The sequence below is a fragment of the Lynx rufus genome, unplaced genomic scaffold (genome assembly GCF_022079265.1).
Source record: "Lynx rufus isolate CCGP_SWC_20201006 ecotype Redwood Valley unplaced genomic scaffold, mLynRuf1.p SCAF_22, whole genome shotgun sequence".
Taxonomy (NCBI): Eukaryota; Metazoa; Chordata; class Mammalia; order Carnivora; family Felidae; genus Lynx; species Lynx rufus.
The window spans coordinates 6,717,777-6,737,898 of NW_025814837.1; the positions used below are offsets into that span (position 1 = coordinate 6,717,777).

General features: G+C 39.1%; 1 protein-coding gene across 1 annotated transcript in view; it reads right to left on the reverse strand.

The window, feature by feature from the left end:
* Positions 1-20,122, reverse strand: part of GALNT1 (polypeptide N-acetylgalactosaminyltransferase 1) — an 80,089-nt gene that overhangs the window by 53,266 nt on the left and 6,701 nt on the right. The window contains exons 2-3 of the mRNA XM_047087090.1: positions 10,887-11,132; positions 1,944-2,118 (exon numbers count right to left, since the gene is read on the reverse strand). Coding sequence (XP_046943046.1) covers positions 1,944-2,118; positions 10,887-11,025 — 314 coding nt within the window. The 5' untranslated portion in view covers positions 11,026-11,132. The remainder of the gene's footprint in view (positions 1-1,943; positions 2,119-10,886; positions 11,133-20,122) is intronic.

Below are 20,122 nucleotides of genomic sequence, written 5' to 3' on the forward strand. Positions count from 1 at the left end.
CTTAACAAAATGTGTTAAGAGTGGTAATGTACATAGGGGAATTAATACAATTACAAAAATAACTCTGCCAAAACAAAAATAATTGAGTCTTTTTTAACATAGACATCATTCAAATTTTAACTGCAGGCTTCCCTGAAGAGTCTGGCTTTCTTTAGTAAGAAAATTGTTCTTAAATTGTTCAGGAGAGTAAAGAGCTTGTGAAAACCTAAGATTTACAATGAATCTGCTGGATGAACATATAGATACTCTCAATCCCCCCCACCCCGGTTTAATTTTTATATGCACAATATTAACTGCATCCCAAACTCTCCATCAATTGTCAGATTTAAATCTCTTCTAGAGACATTGAGCAGTACCATCCCCCATCTTCTTGAAGTCTCTCCAGGGCCTGAGTATCCTGGCCTCCTTCCATCTGGGTGGGCCGCCTCTTGGCCTACACAACTCTCATCCAGGGCTCTCCCTTCACCATCCTCAAGGGATTCTCACCACATTAATTTTATGTCACATCTCCTGTCTTCTATATCCTGTGTCCATCTTTTCCCTGGTTTGAGTCCTCACTTGGTGAAGCATAATCTCCAGTAACTTCCCAAGAAAGGATGTGTGGCAGCTCAGTGTTATGAGACCTTTTTGGATTTCCAAAAACGTCCCTTTTTAACCTGTGTGTTTGACTGCAAGTTTGGACAGATATAGATTCTAAGTTGGAAATTATTTTCCTCTAGAATGTTGCTCCTTTGTTTCTAGGGTTGCTGCTGAGCTGCTATTGAGTTCTGCCTTTTTCTTTCTTTCTTTTTAAACTCCCAAAAACTCTTTTTGGCTCTCCTAGTGTATCTTTTGAATAGTATCCTACTCTTGTTTTAAGGTTGTAATATTTTATTTCTTTGGGATTATTTTTTTTAAGTTTTCTTCTACCTGAATAGTTTTTGCTTCTCCCAAATTGCTTACTTCTCTTTTTGGGGACTATACTTTCCATGTTTGAGGGTTTCTTGTGATCGTCTAATATTCCTTGGTTACCTATTTGTTATAAAAATAGGGAACCAAAAAGGTGATTATTAGCTCTGAATGATGCTTAATATCAGTTTTCCTCCACCTCTCTGTGTTTAGTCCTATTGTGTTACGAATGATCCTCCAATCTCTTGCCTGGAGAAGGAGAGGGAAGGCCTGGCTGTTGGCATCAATGGGAGCCACAGAGGGCAAGGTGGTAGGGTCTCAGGAGCTACATGTATCTGCCCACTTGTTCCGTGTGTTTTCTGCATAGTTCCTTTGCTCTTCACTGGGCCTGTTGTCCCCTAGCCCAGATATCTTGTGTACCTTTCACACGCAGCAACTGGGCCTCTTATATTGGGGGTGGGAATGCAAAGTGGCACAATCGTCCTGGAAAAATGTTTGGCAGCGCATACTAATGCTAGATATATGTATAACCTACTCCTTTCCCCTAGACATACCAAACAGAAACAAGAGTCTAAGTCCTCCAAAAGACACGCAGAAGAATGTCACAACTGCTTTGTTCGTAATAGTCAAAGGGTGGAAACAACCCAAATGTCTATCAATGTGTAAATAAATTATGGTATATTCATTTAACACACATATCTTGATTTGGATAATGATGAGACAGGTGTATATGTATATGTAAAAATTCACTAATATGTACACCTATGACTACATACATTACTGTTTTAAGTTACAACTTAAAAGAATCTTTTTTAAAAGCTGATTATAGGAACATTTTGATAAGTTTAAAATACACTTCTAATCTAAAGCTTAAAATATATAGCCTAATGATCAGTACTATTTTCATCAACATTTAATAAGTTAAATGGGATAAGTAATAACAGTGATATAACATTCACTTTCAGAATTGTCAACACTGAAGTGCAACTTACTGGGACTTGAGAGCACACTTTTCAGTTTAATTAAATGCCAACAGGACCACACTAGGTACTTACCCTTCTAACCTAACATCTGGTAACGATCTGTTGAGTGCAATCATCTCACTTGCCATTAAATTGAACTGATTGATTTTAAACATCTCTTTCATCTTTTCTTGATCCTCTTTAGGAATGACAACTGGTTTCCCCATTTCTCCAGGACCTTCATGAGGCTTTTGTACTGGCTCTAGAACTAAGAATAAGGAGGAAACTTAATTAACAATTTTACAGCAAATGTAAATATTTGTTTAATAACATGAGTTTAAATTGTGCCCTCAGCACCCAGAGCCATTTCTGAGCCCGTCCTCTACGTCTGTGACACCTTCTAGGGGCTGCCCTGTCCTCCTCTTCCACACAAGTATCCTCACTCAAGACCTCCACACCCTGCACTACTCACTCACCTGAATCGCACGCAGCCTTGGCGTTCCCATCTCAAATATTGTCACCACATTAACCTCTCTAAAGCATGACCTTCATTATGGTATTTCCATGATCTCCTAAAGTCTAACCCTTTAATAGGGAATTAAAAAAGATTTTTTTTAATGTTTATTTTTGAGAGAGAAAGAGAGAGACAGAGCATGAGTGGGGGTGGGGGTAGGCAGAGAAAGAGGGAGACACAGAATCCAAAGCAGCCTCCAGGCTCTGAGCTATCAGCACAGAGCCTGACATGGGGCTCGAACTCACAAACTGTGAGATCAGGACCTGAGCCAAAGTTGGACACTTAACCAACTGAACCACCCAGGCGCCCCTCTTTAACAGAAAATTTAACCAAATTTCCCAAACCTAACACTTATTCAGCCCTCCACCATGCCACCCCCCACGCCCACTCCAGTGTGTCATCATCCTTCAGTCAAACAGCAACTCACTACTTCCCTTCATAAGTGCTTCATGTTTTCCTGTGTTGGTGCCTTTGCTCACACTGGTCCCCTCCCATGGCATCTCCCCATTCCAATTTCTACAATACCAAACCCCTACTTGTCTTTCAAGTCCCAGCTACAACAGCTTCTTTTGCCTGCAGCTTTTCCAAATCTCTCTGCAGCGATCATCTGCTACTCCTGACTGCCACATCATTTCATCTAGGGCTCTTAGATCTCTAATCAAGTACTACCTCCATAATGATTGTTAACCTGTCTTGTGGGCTCCCCACTAGATTACGATCTCTTTTTAGCTGAGGTTTGATTCATTCGCATACTTTTTGGGGAGTTGAGCACAGTGTCCTGTAGGAGTTTTATAAGTATATGCTGAATTAATGAGAGCAAAAGTGCTATTCAAAATAAGCCAAAATGAAACCCCAGAAATGATAATAGACATCAGAATAAGCATCAAGCAAGGTGGAGTATCATGAAAGATCATTCTAAGTCATGTTATCTCGTGATAACATAAAAAGGGTAATATTCTAGATCAGCAGTTTCGAAATATTCCTTGTTTTATACTTTTGACATATTAAAAAATGTTCCAAGAAAAACAAGTTCCCAGATATATTAAACTTGGAAAAAAGTGTATTAAACTTCTCATCTAAAAGGGATGGGGCAAAAATTTTAAAAAAATAAAAGGGATTGGTAGAGAATGGGGTGAGGCCAAGAATGGGATAAAAATACCTGTTTTGAGGGCACCTGCATGGCTCTGTCGGTTAAGCGTCCAACCTCAGCTCAGTTCATGATCTCACAATTTGTGAATCTGAGCACTGCATCAGGCTCTGTGCTGACATTTCGGAGCCTGGAGCCTGCTTCAGATTCTGTCTCCCTCTCTCTCTGCTCCCTCCCCGACTCATGTGTGCAGTGCGCTCTCCCTCTCTCTCAAAAATAAACATTACGGGGCGCCTGGGTGGCGCAGTCGGTTAAGCGTCCGACTTCAGCCAGGTCACGATCTCGCGGTCCGTGAGTTCGAGCCCCGCGTCGGGCTCTGGACTGATGGCTCGGAGCCTGGAGCCTGTTTCCGATTCTGTGTCTCCCTCTCTCTCTGCCCCTCCCCCGTTCATGCTCTGTCTCTCTCTGTCCCAAAAATAAATAAACGTTAAAAAAAAAAAATAAATAAAAAAATAAACATTACAAAAACTTTCATTACTTTGTTTATTTTTAAAACTGAAAATTTTATTCTCCCATTGTTTACGTTTTAGGCACCTCCAAAAAGTCTGCACAAAAATCGAGACATCAAGGCAGTAGACAAGCCATCTCTCTTCAGCCAGGCTTCATCTGCCCAAGAATAGGACTAGTTGGTAAAGCTGACCTGTAGACTGTTTCAGATCGTGGTACAAAGCAACCTACCAACACCAGAGCCAGAGAATATGAAATTACTGTGTCTTCAACAACTCTGTCTAGAATATAAAAACACCCGTCTTAGACAACCATCAAGAAAAAAAAATGGTATAAGATAATCTTGCTCTTGTTCTCAGAATGAACTGTGATTTGGGGAGGGCATTAAAATATTAGGAAATAGGGGCACCTGGATGGCTCAGCTGGTTAAGTGACAAACTCTTGGTTTTGGCTCAGGTCATGATCTCACAGTCCAAGAGTTCAAGCGCCACATCAGGCTCCATGCTGACAGTGCAGAGCCAGCTTGGGATTCATTCATTCATTCATTCATTCATTCATTCATATTTCCTCTCTCTCTCTCTCTCCCCCTTCCTCCCCCCCTCTCTGCCCCTCCCCCAGCTCAATCTCTTTCTCTCTCTCTCTCAAAATTAATAAACTTTAAAAATATATTAGCAAATAACTTCAATTATAGGAAAATTATAGGAAACTCATGTAAAACAATTTTTAAAAACAAAGCCTAATGTTTGCCAAGTAACTAAGCTCTTTAAATATCAGGGTTGATACAATTTCAAGATTTCCCAATCACAAGTGTAATAAAAACTATAATACAAGTACAGATGTATAATCCCCATATATGATTTTAAATATTTAAAAATCACAAGTTATAAAACTCTTATTAGAGTCAATTCTAATTGAGTCTGTCTCTGAAAAAAAAAAGCAACCAACAGATTTGGGGATTGGGATATTCAGGGGTCAAGAGAAAGCAGCAGAGTTCTGGATGTGGCAATTATACTGTGTGCATGGAGAGCATAGTTAACACAAAGAGTAGGTGGGAGACATTTAGTGGCTCTGATCATAAATATCTTTCGTTATCAGAACCCTATTTTAGTATAAGACGATGCTTTAAAGTTAAAATGGAAAAAAACATTTTCATGCTGTTTGGCTTTTAAATTAAGAGTGTTAAGTTATGCATGGGGTGCCTGGGTGGCTCAGTTGGTTAAGCGTCTGACTTCAGCTCAAGTCATGATCTCACGGTCGTGGGTTTGAGCCCCGTGTCAGGCTCTGTGCTGACAGCTCACAGCCTGGAGCCTGCTTTGGATTCTATGTCTCCCTCTCTCTCTGCTCCTCCCCCACTCATGCTCGCTCTCTCTCTCTCTCTCTCTCAAAAATAAATTTTAAAAAAGTTAAAAAAAAAAAGTAAGAGTATTAAGTTATACAGAATACCACCTACAACATATTTTTGCTGGGGTGAGGTGGTGGGGGAAAGAGGGAGATCCTGAATTTGATCAAGCCTTCGGACCTACCTATCAATTCACAGAAAATATAAGACACCAAAGGACATGACAAAAAGTGTTAAAGGGATGCAAATCCTAACTGTGGGAAACTGGGGGGGGGGGGGGGAACACCCGATTTTTTCTTCATTATCAACAACAAAAATATTGAAAGGGAGGACAGAGAGAAAAGGTATCCACACATCCATTGCCACCAGACCAGCTCTGAAATGAAAACTGCTGATGCCAGATGGTGGGTATATGGGAGTTCTATTTCTCTACTTTTGTTTATATTTGACATTTTCCCTGGGGGTTGTGGGAGCATGAAGGAGGACTCCAGATATTACTTCTGTGAGGACTAGTAAGTATAAGCTTGATTGCTTATAGCTTAAGAGACTATATGACCAGAAAGTTAAAATCTTGCCCAATCACTGTGAAGTAAAACTCTGGCCTTAAGATCTTAAAGAAGCAGACAAAACTCTACAACATACACAATCCTGCTATTGTGACATGTTACTAATTTGACCACCTGGTACTTATTAATAACCTGAATATCTAGTACAGTGTCCATATTAAGTAACTCAACCTACTGGTACACATGAAATTTCCAAGCTATAATAGAAATTACCAAAAATTATATGACTACTAGATGACTTACAGAATCCACCACAATACTCTAATTTAGAGATTATAATATCCTAAATAATTAAATGGACTAGTAAACTAGTTTTCTTTGGCAAAGAGCTCAGGATAAAGTGCATGTGGATAATGAATATATTTTTCCTACTAATGCACTTGCAGATTAAATGATAAGCATTAACTTTCCATGCACTCTACTTACCAGTCTTTTATGTAAATTAAAAGTTAAGTTCAGTAAAATTTTTGTTTAAAACCAACTGAAATGGGATTTGGATATCATTTTCTGAACTGAAAGAAAATCTTCCTTGGCATAAAATTTTACATGCAGATCATTTCTAAAAATCAAATCAACTCTGACAAGGGAGAGACTAAGGTATTTTAAATCCACAGTATTATGTGAGAACAAATGTATTTTACATTTCAGGTAAACCTCACTTATAAAACAATAAAGTCTCATGTTTTATTTTAAATAATCTCTACTCCCAATGTGGGGCTCAAACTCACAACTCTTGGTCTTATGAGCCAACCAAAAAGTATCATGTTTTAAAAACTTAATTACCAAGAAAACTACAGATTCACTCTGAATGCCACCAAACCAGATTAATATACACAAGCCACACGACCTACCTTTGAATGTATTTTAATAAATCTTACAAATTTTAACTTGTGTTTTTCTCAAATAAGTAGAATAAAGAGGTATAAAGTTATGATACCCTTTTGGGGAAAAATACAAATAAAAGGCTAAAACCACTTCTCCTAAATGATTTTCTCTTATTACACAATTATCATCTTTTTAAAAAATGTTTATTTATTTATTTTGAGAGGGAGAGAGAGAGAGAGAGAGCACACACAGGCAGGGGTGAGGCAGAGAGAGAGGGAGGATCTGTGCGTCAGCGCAAAGTCCGAGGAGGAGCTTGATCCCACTATCTGTGAGATCATGACCAGAGCCGAAATCAAGAGTGGGACACTTAACCAACTGAGCCACCCAGGCGCCCGTACACAATTATCATCTCTACTGTTTTTAGGCATTATCTTTTTTATGTATTCCAAAATATTTTTTCCACATTTTAACAACTCTGATTGGGATGTAGCTTACAATGATAGCTGGAATGTTTCTGCTTCCTTACAGTATATAAACCAGTAAGTATGCTAGCTCTGAAGCCCCGTCTGGAACCCTCAGCCTCTCACCCCGTCTCCCTTCCTACAGTTTCCTCACCTCCTGGCTTACTGCTCAGCCATTCTCTCATGCTTCCCTCCTCCTCAGTTGTGTGAAACAGCCTGATCCCCTCTACCCCCCACCAATGTAAAGCCTCTTCATTCTCTTTCTCCACAACACATAGGCCCTTCTACCAGATTTCACTCAAATTTGCCCACCCCCAGAGCCCACCACCCTCACAAACCTCTTCTGGGAGAACTGGTCATTCTCTGTGTCTCACAAGGTTCGGATGAGATCTCACATCTCCACACCGTTACTCCCAGACCATTTCTCCTTTACCTAGTACCTTTGTACTTTGTATAAAAGCTACTTCTTATCTTTGATGCTCATGCCACCGTTGTTTTCAAAACTGTATTAACCTTGGCAATTTCTTCAAATACAATCCTTTTCTTATGGTTTTGACACCACATAGTTTCATCTGCTAAGAACCTGCTTTTTCAGGTGTTAGTTTTGTCCCTTATATTTTAACCTCCCCCTCAATGTACATAAAAAATACACACAAACATAAAACTTTGCCTCCATTCCTTTAACTACTGCGCTACCCTTCTCTTTTTTGTCTTTTCCGTTAAGATTTTATTTTTGAATAATCTCTACACCCAATGTAGAGTTCAAACTCACAACCCCAAGATCAAGTCACATGCTCCATCAACTGAGCCAGCCAGGCACCCCATGCACCACCCCTTTTTCTGTGTTGAAGCTTCCTAAAGAATAAGCTACACATCTCTACTCTTCACGGGTACATCAAACCTACTGGCAATCAGATGGCACCTGCCAGGGTCAAAACAAACCTCATATAGAAACATATAGAAACACTTCCTCTTCATCGCAGATAAAATCTCTTGACAAACAACACTCCAGGGTTTTCATGAGCACTCTCCCTCTGGCTTCCCCTTCCACCTCTAACTTCCTGAGATGACTCTTTACTGACCTCCACGATGCTCTTCAACACTGGGTGTGTCCCTTCTGAATCTACACATGCTCCTGATGCAGTCCTCTGCACAGACCAGGCTTATGCTACCACCTACATTCTGCGCCTCGACTGCTCTCTCCTGCAGAACGTCTCTACCAGAATTTTCCAAGTTAAATACTCCCAACCCAGCTCATCCTTTCACCTTCCATCAAAGCTGCTCCGCCTCTGGGGGCCCACCTCCTATCAATTCATCGAACAGGGAAACCTGAGAAGTATCTTAAACTCTTCTTTCATTACTACCTACATTCAGTGGCTCAAGTTACGTAAATTCCACTGTTTATGTATTTCTTATGTATATATATTTTTCCTTTCTACCTCAGTATCACTTTACTGTAGGCTCTAAGAACTTCTCTAAACTTTCATGACAGCTTCGACTAGCTGCTGCCTTATTCTCTTCTAGTACGCCAGCCACATGCCCACCGAGGCTTTCTTCCGAAAGTCTGGATCCCATCAGGTTACATACTCCCTTGTTTAAAATCCTTCAATGGCATGCCACTGCCTACAGGAAGAAATCCAAAATCCTTAGGATGCCATAAAAGGCCTTTGGGAATGTGGCTTCTGCTAACCTCCCAAGCTTCATCTGTGCTCCTTCCTCACATTCTCTATCCATCAACTCTATTCTCTCACTTGCATATCTTGCACATGCTTCTTTCCTTTGCTTATTTATCAAACGTAAAAAACACCTGCTCACCATGACACTTCTCAACATGAGCATTATTTCCCTATTGAACCTTCTCAGACACCCCGAGATGTTCCCAGTACTTTCTGCTCTTGTGCACATCTCTAGAATGCTATTTATTCTATCAGTATTTTACTTATTCTTTCTCTCCTCTTGAACTGTGAGTTCCTCAAAGGGAGGAATTTTGCCTTATTTTTTGTTATTGAACTGTGTAGCATATATATACTGCCCAGCACGTATCAGAGTTTTAAAAATATTCACCAAGTGGATCTTCACACACTAGAGGTCCTATTCTTTCTAACTTTTACATCTCTGTGTTTAAAATAGAACACCATGAGCTTCCGCTATAAATGGCAACAAATTAAAGCAGGGTGAGGGGAAAGTTAATCTGTTCTATTTGGGAAAAGAATATCCAACTTACTGGTAGATGGTAATACCTGCCCTCTGAGTTAAATCTAGACAGAGTTACAGTTCTAACAACAGTTAAGGAGTCAACCAACAAAGGTACTAAACAGCAGAGCCACAGAGTAAACCAGGAAAGTCAACAAATTAATAAGCTGACTTTGAATTAAAGTATATTTTATTAAAACTTAAGGGGAGGGGCGCCTGGGTGACTTGGTCGGTTAAGTGTCCAACTTCAGCTCAGGTTATGATCTCACAGTTCGTGGGTTAGAGGCTCACATCAGGCTCTGTGCTGACAGCTTGGAGCCTGGAGACTGCTTTAGATTCTGTGTGTGTGTCTCTCTCTCTGCCTCTCCCCTGCTCACACTTGGTCTCTCAAAAATAAATAAAGATTAAAAAAAAAAAAAAACTTAAGGGGAAAGTGAAAATTAAAAAGTCAGGGAGGGATTATAGCCTAGGTATTACTAGAGCCAGTGCAAGCAACTGAATCTAATTTTAGGTAAATTTCCCAAGAAGAAATGAACAGAACTTGTTATACAAACCCATCTATAAAAATTACAGTAAGTAGGCACAGTTAACCAATACAAACAAATATTTTTAGATTATAAATTTTAGGGGACCAGGTGCTCTCATTATAAAAATACAAAAAATTTAACTGTGATTACATATTCAAATAAAACTGATGTTAAAACAGTAATCATTCACATAGAATTCCTAAAAATAGTAGAATTACTGCATAGCCAGATTTTCTATAACTAATCATAGAGAGTTCAGAGCTCAGAACAGATGAATTATTGGCTCATAATGCAAAGTCATTTTCATTATGTTAAAAAAATAAAAAGCAGCACTTGTTTGTTGGTTTGAACACAGGTATTCAAAACTGAATTTTCCAGGTGTCCACTGCCCAAAATGTTAGGACTTCAAACCTAGGTCCTTCATATTTGTGTTTCCTTTCTTTTCCATACCAGATACTGCAGTCTCACTGTGGTCTTTATTATACAGCCTCATCTTTACAAAAGTCCTCTCAAAAGTGCTAACTGGAGCTATTTACAGCATTAACAAAAAGAACTCTCCAGACCACCTCCATCTAGAATGATTTCCCTCAGCAATGAGATGGGAAGGCAGGAAAAAACATCTTTTAATACCCAACAATGAAATTTTAACACTCTATTCAGCATTTATGTCATTACACTAATGCCATACCATTTTGTTGGTTCCAACTATTAGTTATTAGTTTCAAAACCATTAATATTAGTTTCTCCACATTACTTGGTAATACAGTTTGCAGAAAATTAACTACAAGTAACAGTGAACACAAATATTGAATTCAGCAACTCTATACTGAGACTTGAATCTTGTTTTTAACTGTTGGAGGAACCCACTGGAAAACTGTTGGTAACATGATCATCATATTTAGGAAGTCAGGAATTACTATTAATCTAAAAAAATGAAAATTTTATAGTATCCAAATTAGTGAACAAACTAGTGACATACTTATTGAAACAGATGTATCAGTGTAAAACGTCACTCACCATCCCCAGCAGGAAGTCCTCGCTCCTTTTTTTCATCACATTTGTTGCATTCACTGAAGTAAAGCAGCAGGAACATATCCAAGAGTACCCAAATCAAGGAGGTGGCTAGGACCACCTTGCAATATGCAAATTTTCTCATGGCACTTTAAGTCAAATGCAAAATTTTAAAATATATATATATATATAAATATGCAAAGATCATGAAAACTATTCCAATCCAGTTTCATCAGAAATCACGTTCATAACCTATAGAGACAAAAAGAAAAAAGATAACTTAAAATATCAGAACCTTAAAAATGAGCTATAAGATTAATTTAACATGCACATGAAATTTTACTATTCAGAATAAGTTTAAAATTTTGACTTAAAAAACACTTGTAAAATACATAAAAATTAATAGTGCCAAGAGTGTACAAATAACTCCTACAAATCAATATATAACAATCCAAAAGAAAAATGGGTGAAGAATATACACAAGCACTATGCAGAAAGGAAACCTGAATAGCCTATAAATGTGGAAAAGCACTCAATTCAGTATTAGGAAAACGCAAATTAAAACAATAGTGTGCCACTATCTCATATCCATGAAACACACAGGGCTGAACTGCCTTCTATTCAACTGCTATGTTAAATGCTAAGCCATTAACTGCCACAGGAGTTTAAGAAACCAGTGATTCTCAGTCCATTCAGGTTTCCAGGTCCTAAGGACTAATAGGAGGTCTCCCAGTATTGTACGATAGCAGTTTATTGGGCTAATCCTTATCCCTCTGTTCCATTGAATCCCATTCTAAAACACTACAGTCACCAGCCATTCAGAAACACTCACAGCAAGTATAATGGAGAAGAAAAGAGTTTAAGATCCGAGACCTAGTCCTGGCTCTTGACAGTAATTTTACAGACTTCTCTGATCTTTAGTCTCTATTCCCCCCACCCCACCCCTCAATCTGTTAAAACACCAAAGAAAATGACGGAAGGAACTGTCACCCAATTTGGAAAGTCATTTGGGATAGTCTAACGAGTAACATTTCTGTTACTAAGGAGCTCATCTTGGGGAGCTCTGGAGCAGTGTGAGGGACCTCAGAGAGGTCAGGAATCATTCTGATAAGCAGCTGACATGGAAGCTCAAAGGCCTATGTCACTGCTGATCAGGAGGGAGACAAGCCAAGTGCATTCAGATGAAGTGGATAGAAGAAACACACTTTGCACATGTGCCTCACGAAAAAAGCCAAATGAGCAGATGTTCTGAAGGATTGGGCTGATGGGCAACATAGCAGCTTCTTAAAGGGCAATTTTACATGCCATGGTGGGCAAGAGTGGTACTTATTACCTGAGCAATTCAGGACAGGCCAGAGAGTTTATCTATAAAAAAGATATATAATAGTTCTTGCCTACTTCACAAGGTTGCTAGACAGCGACCTGAAAAGCACCCAAAAAAATACTAAGTGATACTTAGAAATGTAAAGTATTATTTGTGCTCTGAGACCTTTGTTTTCTTGACATTCCTCCTTCATCAAACCAACATTCCCTGATTGCACAGTGAACAGGGATGTATATTACTGTCATACGCTTGCCTCAAAATTGTACTTATTCAATTAATATCTGATACTGTGTCCCATGCGGTGAGCAAGTACTGATAACTAGGGTGACTAGGGTTGGGCGGGGGGGGGGGGGGGGGGGGCCAGAAGCACTATAGTGCACAGCATTGTAAAGCAATAGTTTTCTCCAGAGAAGCTAGATAGATACAAATTTTTATTTTGAGCTACTTTACATGAAAAGCTGTCTCTTTTGGTCACTGGCAAAGTAAAACAATCTGACTGCTAGTACAGTATCTGGGATTCAAATGTAGCTTTCTATTCTCGAAAATCTGATTGTTATTTTTTTAAAGGCTTATAGCCCACAATACTCCAGTGTAAATCTCTATTACTTTGTATCCATTCCTATTTAATTTTTCCAAGGCAGCACAATGAGATTAGAAAATTGAAGATGCTGTTTCCAGTTCTGTGTCTCCCTCTCTCTCTGCCCCTCCCCCATTCATGCTCTGTCTCTCTCTGTCCCAAAAATAAATAAACATTGAAAAAAAAAAAAAAAAATTAAAAAAAAAAAAAAAAAAAAAAAAAAAAAGAGGGGCGCCTGGGTGGCGCAGTCGGTTAAGCGTCCGACTTCAGCCAGGTCACGATCTCGCGGTCCGTGAGTTCGAGCCCCGCGTCGGGCTCTGGGCTGATGGCTCAGAGCCTGGAGCCTGTTTCCAGTTCTGTGTCTCCCTCTCTCTCTGCCCCTCCCCCATTCATGCTCTGTCTCTCTCTGTCCCAAAAATAAATAAACATTGAAAAAAAAAAAAAAAAATTAAGAAAATTGAAGATGAAGTGGGTATGTATGTGTTTGGGAGAAGAGGGGTATGGATGAAGCAGGAGGTGTAGGGAGAAAGGAGGATAAAGGAGAGACAAAAAGTCTTTGAGACCCTGGGTGAGGCAAAGTTTCCTCAGAACAGAACAAAAAAAGTACAAATCATAAGATGGTAACTTGGACTTCACAATCAAAATCTTCTCCAAAAGACAGTTAAAAAAATAAAAAAACAAGTCACAGACTGGGAGAAGACATTTACAAATTACATATCTGATAAATGACTTATATCCAGAATAGAAGAACTCTTAAAATACAGTAAAAAAAAAAAAAAAAAAAAAAGAAAGAAAGAAAGAAAAGAAAAGAAAAGAAAAGAAAAGAAAAGAAAAGAAAAGAAAAGAAAAGAAAAGAAAACCGAATCCAGGGACACCTGGGTGGCTCAGTCGGTTAAGCATCTGACTCTTGGTTTTGGCTCAGGTCATGATTTGGTGGCTCATGAGTTCAAGCCCCACACTGGGCTCCGCACTGACAGTGCAGAGCCTGCTTGGTATTCTCTCTTCCTCTCTCTCTCTGCTCCTCCCCTGCTTCTGCGTGCTCGCTCTCTCTCTCCCTCCTTCCCTCCCTCTCTCAAAATAAATAAACTTAAAAAAACACAAAACAATCCAGTAAAATAGGCAAAAAGTTTCATCAATTTTATCACCAAAAAAGCAATACAGATGGTAAATGAGCACGTGAAAAGATGTTCAATATCATTAGCTTTTAGGGAACTGCTAATTGAGACCACAATGAAACACCACTATGTGCCAATATATATGGTTAAAGGGAAGAAGAAAACTACCAAGTGCTAGCTAGGAATTGCTGCAACTGCAACTGTAATAATGCTGCCAGGGGAATGCACAAGGGTACAGCCTCTCTGGAAAACTGGCAGTTTCTTCCTACAAGAATCTGGCAATTCCGTCCCTAGCTATTTACTTAAGAGAAAGGAAAACATATGTCTACACAAAGACCTGTACATAAATCTTTACAGCAGCTTAATCGTAATCATCAAAATCTGGACACAATCCGAATGCCCATCACCTGGTAAATGGATAAACAAACTGTACCACACCAGTGAAATACTAACCTAGCAACTAAAAAGAACAAACTCTTGATATATATGCAATCATTTGGGTGAATCTCAAAAGCATTATGCTAAGTGAAAGAAGTCACAAAAATGCTGCATACTGTATACTGCATGATTCCATTTATAGGGCAATCCAGCAAAGGCAAAACTATGGACACAGAAATCAATCAGCGGTTGCCAGGGGCTGTGGAGGAAGGGGAGAACTGCCTCAAAAGGGGCATGAAGGAACTTGTGATAATGAAAACATTCCAGGATCTTGCTTGTGGTGGTGGTCAGATGACTCTGTCCATTTGTCCAAACTCATAAAACTACATCTAAAAAGGCAAGCTGAATTCAACCTCAATTCCCTTAAAAAAAAGAAAGATAAATATGGGGGGAATACTTCAAAGAAACAATGCCAATTTCAGAAGCAGACAAACGGTGTACATTTCCTCAAATGACACACACCAGAATTTATCTTGGAAGTCACTTAAAGCTCACAGTTTTTGTCCCAACAATGATAAATTAAAACTTTCCATGTGAAATGCATTTGACTACCTAATTTTTTAAGTTATAAAATCATAATTAATATCAAAGTACAGTGATCAATTATATCAGCAGAGTTCTTTTTAATTATTTATATATATATATTAAATATAATTTATTGTCAAATTGGATAATATACAGTGTGTAAAGTGTGCTCTTGGTTTTTGGGGTAGATTCCCATGCTTCATCACTGACATACAACACCCAGGGCTCATCCCAACAAGTGCCCTCCTCAATGCCCATCACCCATTTTCCGCTCTCCCCCACCCCCATATCCCCCCTCAGTTTGTTCTCTGTATTTGAGTCTCTTATGGATTGCCTCCCTTCCTCTCTGTTTGTAACTATTTTTTTTCCCCTTCGCTTCCCCCATGGTCTTAAGTTTCTCAAGATCTACCTATGAGTGAAAACATGGTATGTCCTTCTCTGACTTATTTCACTCAGCATAATACCTTCCAGTTCCATCCACATTGCTGCAAAATGGCATGATTTCATTCTTTCTCATTGCCAAGTAGTATTCCATTGTATATACAAACCACATCTTCTTTATCCATTCATCAGCTGATGGACATTTAAGCTCTTTCCATAATTTGGCTATTGTTGAAAGCATGTACCAGCAAACTTCTGATCCTACTCTATGTCATACTGTCAAGTTCCTCCAAAGATTCATCAGCTTTTTCTAGGGCTAAATGATTATTCTTTTTAAAGTTTATAATGTTTTGAGAGAGAGAGACAGAGAGAGAGAGTGTGTGTGCACACACACATGCACAGGAAGTGCAGAGAGAAAGGGAGAGAGAGAGAGAATCCCAAGCAAGCTCTGCACTGTCAGTGCAGGGCCTGACACAGGCTTGAACCCACAAACTGTGAGATCATGACCTGAGCCGAAACCAAGAGTCAGACACTTAACCAACTGAGCCACCCAGGCGCCCCTAGAACTAATTATTCTCTCCTACAGTTCATACTTCTAATCAAGGCTCTCCAGAAGTTTCAAGCCTAAGAAGAGAGTCTCGGCTCAATAGTACCTTTACGAAAAAATGGAAGTTTCATTCTCTTAGACCTAAAGCTTTTGACTTCTGGGTACATCGGAGTGTATATCTCTCCTCTAACAAGAACACAGTATTCTCAGGCACCTCGGATCACTAGCTTGGCATCATACTGACCCAACAGAGATAGGAGAGATGGGCCCTTTCGGCAGATCTATTCACTTAATTTGTAGCTGGAACTTGTCAGAAACACTAAAGACTTAAAAACATGATAGTTATCCTCTAACATAGTAAGGGAAGGTTAAATTATTTTATTTACTAGTTATATATTCCATTTATTTCTCAGAGCTATAATCAAACATATTAATTCGCTTATTAATTCATTCAATGCACACAAATTCGGTAAATATAGGGAATGTGTCAAATGTAGGGAATACAAAAATAGACAAAATGCACACTCCCTACCCTTATGAAATTTAGAGTTGGCTCCAGGAAAGCAAGCATTAATCAAACAGTCACATATACATAAAGTTTCAATGGTGATAACTTTTTGAGGGGAGGTACACAGCAATATAAACAAATATCTGACTGTCAAAAAGGCTTCCCTGAGGAAGACATGATTTGAGATGAAAAATTTGAGGCGGTGAGTAGCAAGGGGTCTGTAGCAGAAAGGAGCCCAACACTGAAAGATCAGAGGATCAAAGACAAAAGAAGAGGAAACCTGTGATTAAGATAAAGCTGGAAGCTGGATAAAAGTGGGCAGATTCAAGAGGTATTCAGGAACAAATTCAATGGGATTTAAGGATGAATTAGACAGGAGGAAATACTAGCTTATGCAACTGGATGCAGAATGGTGCCAGTCACAGAAACAGTGACCAACAAAAGAGGAAAAGAAGGAGAAGCAAGATGGGAAGAAACTTAAGTTTGACTTTGGACATGTTAAGTACGAGGTAACCCTGATACCTTCAAGAAGAGATATTAACCACAGCTAGGATACAAAAGTTTGAGGCTCAAAGGAGGTGTCTAAGGTAAAGATATACAGAGAGAAGCCTTTGATCTTATGCAACTTTGTTAGGGCAGACAGACTTTTATTTTTTTTTTTTTAATTTTTTTTTTAATTTTTTTTTTAAATTTTTTTTTCAACGTTTTTTATTTATTTTGGGGACAGAGAGAGACAGAGCATGAACGGGGGAGGGGCAGAGAGAGAGGGAGACACAGAATCAGAAACAGGCTCCAGGCTCTGAGCCGTCAGCCCAGAGCCCGACGCGGGGCTCGAACTCACGGACCGCGAGATCGTGACCTGGCTGAAGTCGGACGCTTAACCGACTGTGCCACCCAGGCGCCCCAGGGCAGACAGACTTTTAAAAAATTAAGATGAAAAATAATTTCTGTGGACTGTAATTTCCCTCCTAGAGTGGGGCTGGACTCAGTGACTTGCTTCTAACCAACAGAATATGGTGGAAGTAATGGTGTGTGGTTTCAAGACTAGTCATAAAACACATTTCCTCCTAGCTTTCTCTCAGATCACACTCTGGGAAAAGCCAGCACTAATGTCAGAAGGATACTCAAGCATCCATATAAAGAGGGTCACATAGAAAGAAACTGAAGCCTCCTACCAACAGACCGCCAGGCACGGAAGTGAACCCTTTGGAAGCAGTCCCAATTAGCCCTTCAGATGGCTGTAGCTCCTGCTGACATTGACTACAATATCCAGAAAGATTCTGAGTCAACACCACCCTGCTAAGCTGTTCCTGCATTCCTGACCCAAAGCAAATACGATTAATGTCTGTTGTTTGGAGTCATTAACTTTGGAGATAATTCATTATTCATCAATTATAAGATTTCAACAACAAAATAGGCCTAGAAAGAAAATTCTTCAACCCATAGTAAACATATTTAATGACAGAACTTTTCATGCATTTCTGTAACATGACTTATGCATCTTTACTTCAATTTGACACCATACTAGAATCTAAGCAATAAGACAAGAAAAGGAAAAGATGAGCAGGGGGGGGAGACAAAATTATCTGCAGACAGCATGATTTCTACACCAAAACTCTAAAAGAAATCAATAGATAAGCCATTAGAGCTAATCATGGTTTCATCAAGGTTGCTGAATACAAGATGAACATGTAACATCAATCAACTTCCTGTATAGTAATAACTAATTAAAATATGCAAGAGAAAACAAATTACATTCAAAATAGCTATAAAAACCCTAAGGTATTTGAGGATGAACTTAAAAAAATATGTGTAAGACATAACAAAAATGTGGCGCTTTATTGAGAGATATAAGAGAACACCTGACTAATGGATAGATATACTATGTTCAGTAAAGAAAAACAACAGTCTCTTCCCAAAATTAATCTATAAATTTAATATAATTCTAATCCAAACACAAAGTAAGCTGTTGGAGACTGGATTTATAACAAAACAAAAGAATCCAAAACCATGTGGTTCTCCAAAACAAACCTGTACATGTGTGGAAAACTGGACAGGTGCTACTACAAATCAGAGTAGAAAACTGGTACAGGGACAAATGGCTTTCCATATGGTAAAAAATAAATTTAGATCCTACCTTATACCAGTAACAAAAGTAAATCTGTGAATAGATAATAACTGAAGACAAAGTTGTCAAAACAAAGAGCAGCTATTCTGGCCTATTACCTACTGCCTAAGGTAAGTATGGCCTCTGGTTCTTTAGTTTTTAATTTTATGGTTTCTGCTTCCTGGGAAGCAGTGTTTAGGCCAACATTTCTCCCACTGTCTTTGAGTTGTCAAGTGATTACTGACTAAATTTGGCACTGAGAAGGCTCATTCACCAGACAAAAACGCAAACCAATTTTTAGGTATTAGCATACTCTCATTCTGAGTATTGAACAAAGACTAGTTAAGAACTAGTCTAAAAATTCTGTATAAAATGATGTCCACATTCCATACGAATTTGGATATTCTCTTTCTCTGTTTCCCAGGTGTTAACAAGTTTACAGGTTGGGGAACAAGTTTATCATTTGGGGTTCTCACGGTATAGACTCCTATAAAATTTACTAGTATCCTGAATGGAATCTCAGTTTCCAAGGTAATAAACTGACTTAACCTATAGCAATACCTTTAAAAGTTAATATTTTTCCTAATTATAAAGTAATATATGCTCAATGCAAGGAATTTGGCAAACACAAAAAAGTAAAAGATACAAAACCACCTAAACACGACTAATCCCAGTTAAACAATACCACCAATGGGCCAAGTGTCCTCCCAGTCATTTGGAATATAGTAAATGTCTTCAAGCAAGTTCATAATGTCTATTTTGACTCAAACATTTTAATATCTTTAAATGTCCTTATTAGGGGGAAAAGAAAGAAATGGGTATGACTATAAAGGGGATAGCAAGAGAGATCTCTGTGGTAATGCTATATTTTGATTTTGAGTAATACGCACAACAGACATTTCTAACCCCCCTCCCCACCCAACCACTGAATATCAAGTCCTAGGCAATAACAAATGTCTTGTCATTTCAAAATAGCCTTGATATTCACCAAGCTATGTTGAATGCCACATACTGATTTACACTTAAAGAACAGACATAAAATAAATGCAAACTGAGAGGGCTTCCAGGTTCATGATTCTGACCCTTGCTCTCCTTGCCTTCTCCCAAAGGTTTCTTCTGGTAATAGACCCAGCCCCTTGGCCACAGTCAAATGATCTGGCCAGGCCAACCACAAGATCTCTTCCCTTGGCTTCTTAAGTCACAGAGCTTGAGGCTATGCATGTAGTTCTGCAGTCAACCACAATGCCCAACACATGGAGAAAGCCCGCCTGTAGCCCAAGAGAATGAGCCCAAGCAGAGGCATACAGAACAAGAGGCAGAGGGTCCCGATGGAGACCAAGTCCCTGACTCTTCCTTGGCTTCTAGAAACATCAGCAATCCTTCTACTAATCACCTTTTCTGCTTAAGAGTTTGAAATCAGTTCCTGACACAACCAGAACACCTGGGATGTTGGTGGTGGGGGGGGGGGGGGGGCACGGGCGGGCAGTGTCACGAGAGGAAGTGACCTATAGGTGAAATCAAGCAGGTTCTGGCCCACTGATGAGGTTCCCTTCTGGTAGTTATAAATAACTGTACATTATGAGGCAAATTACACTATTTGAAAAGGTACCTTTTAATGCTCCAAATCACAAAAACTTATCAAATATCAAAAGTATGTATAAAACACAGCACTGAAACAAAGTATCACAATACAACACACATGTATACCCACCACCCAGTT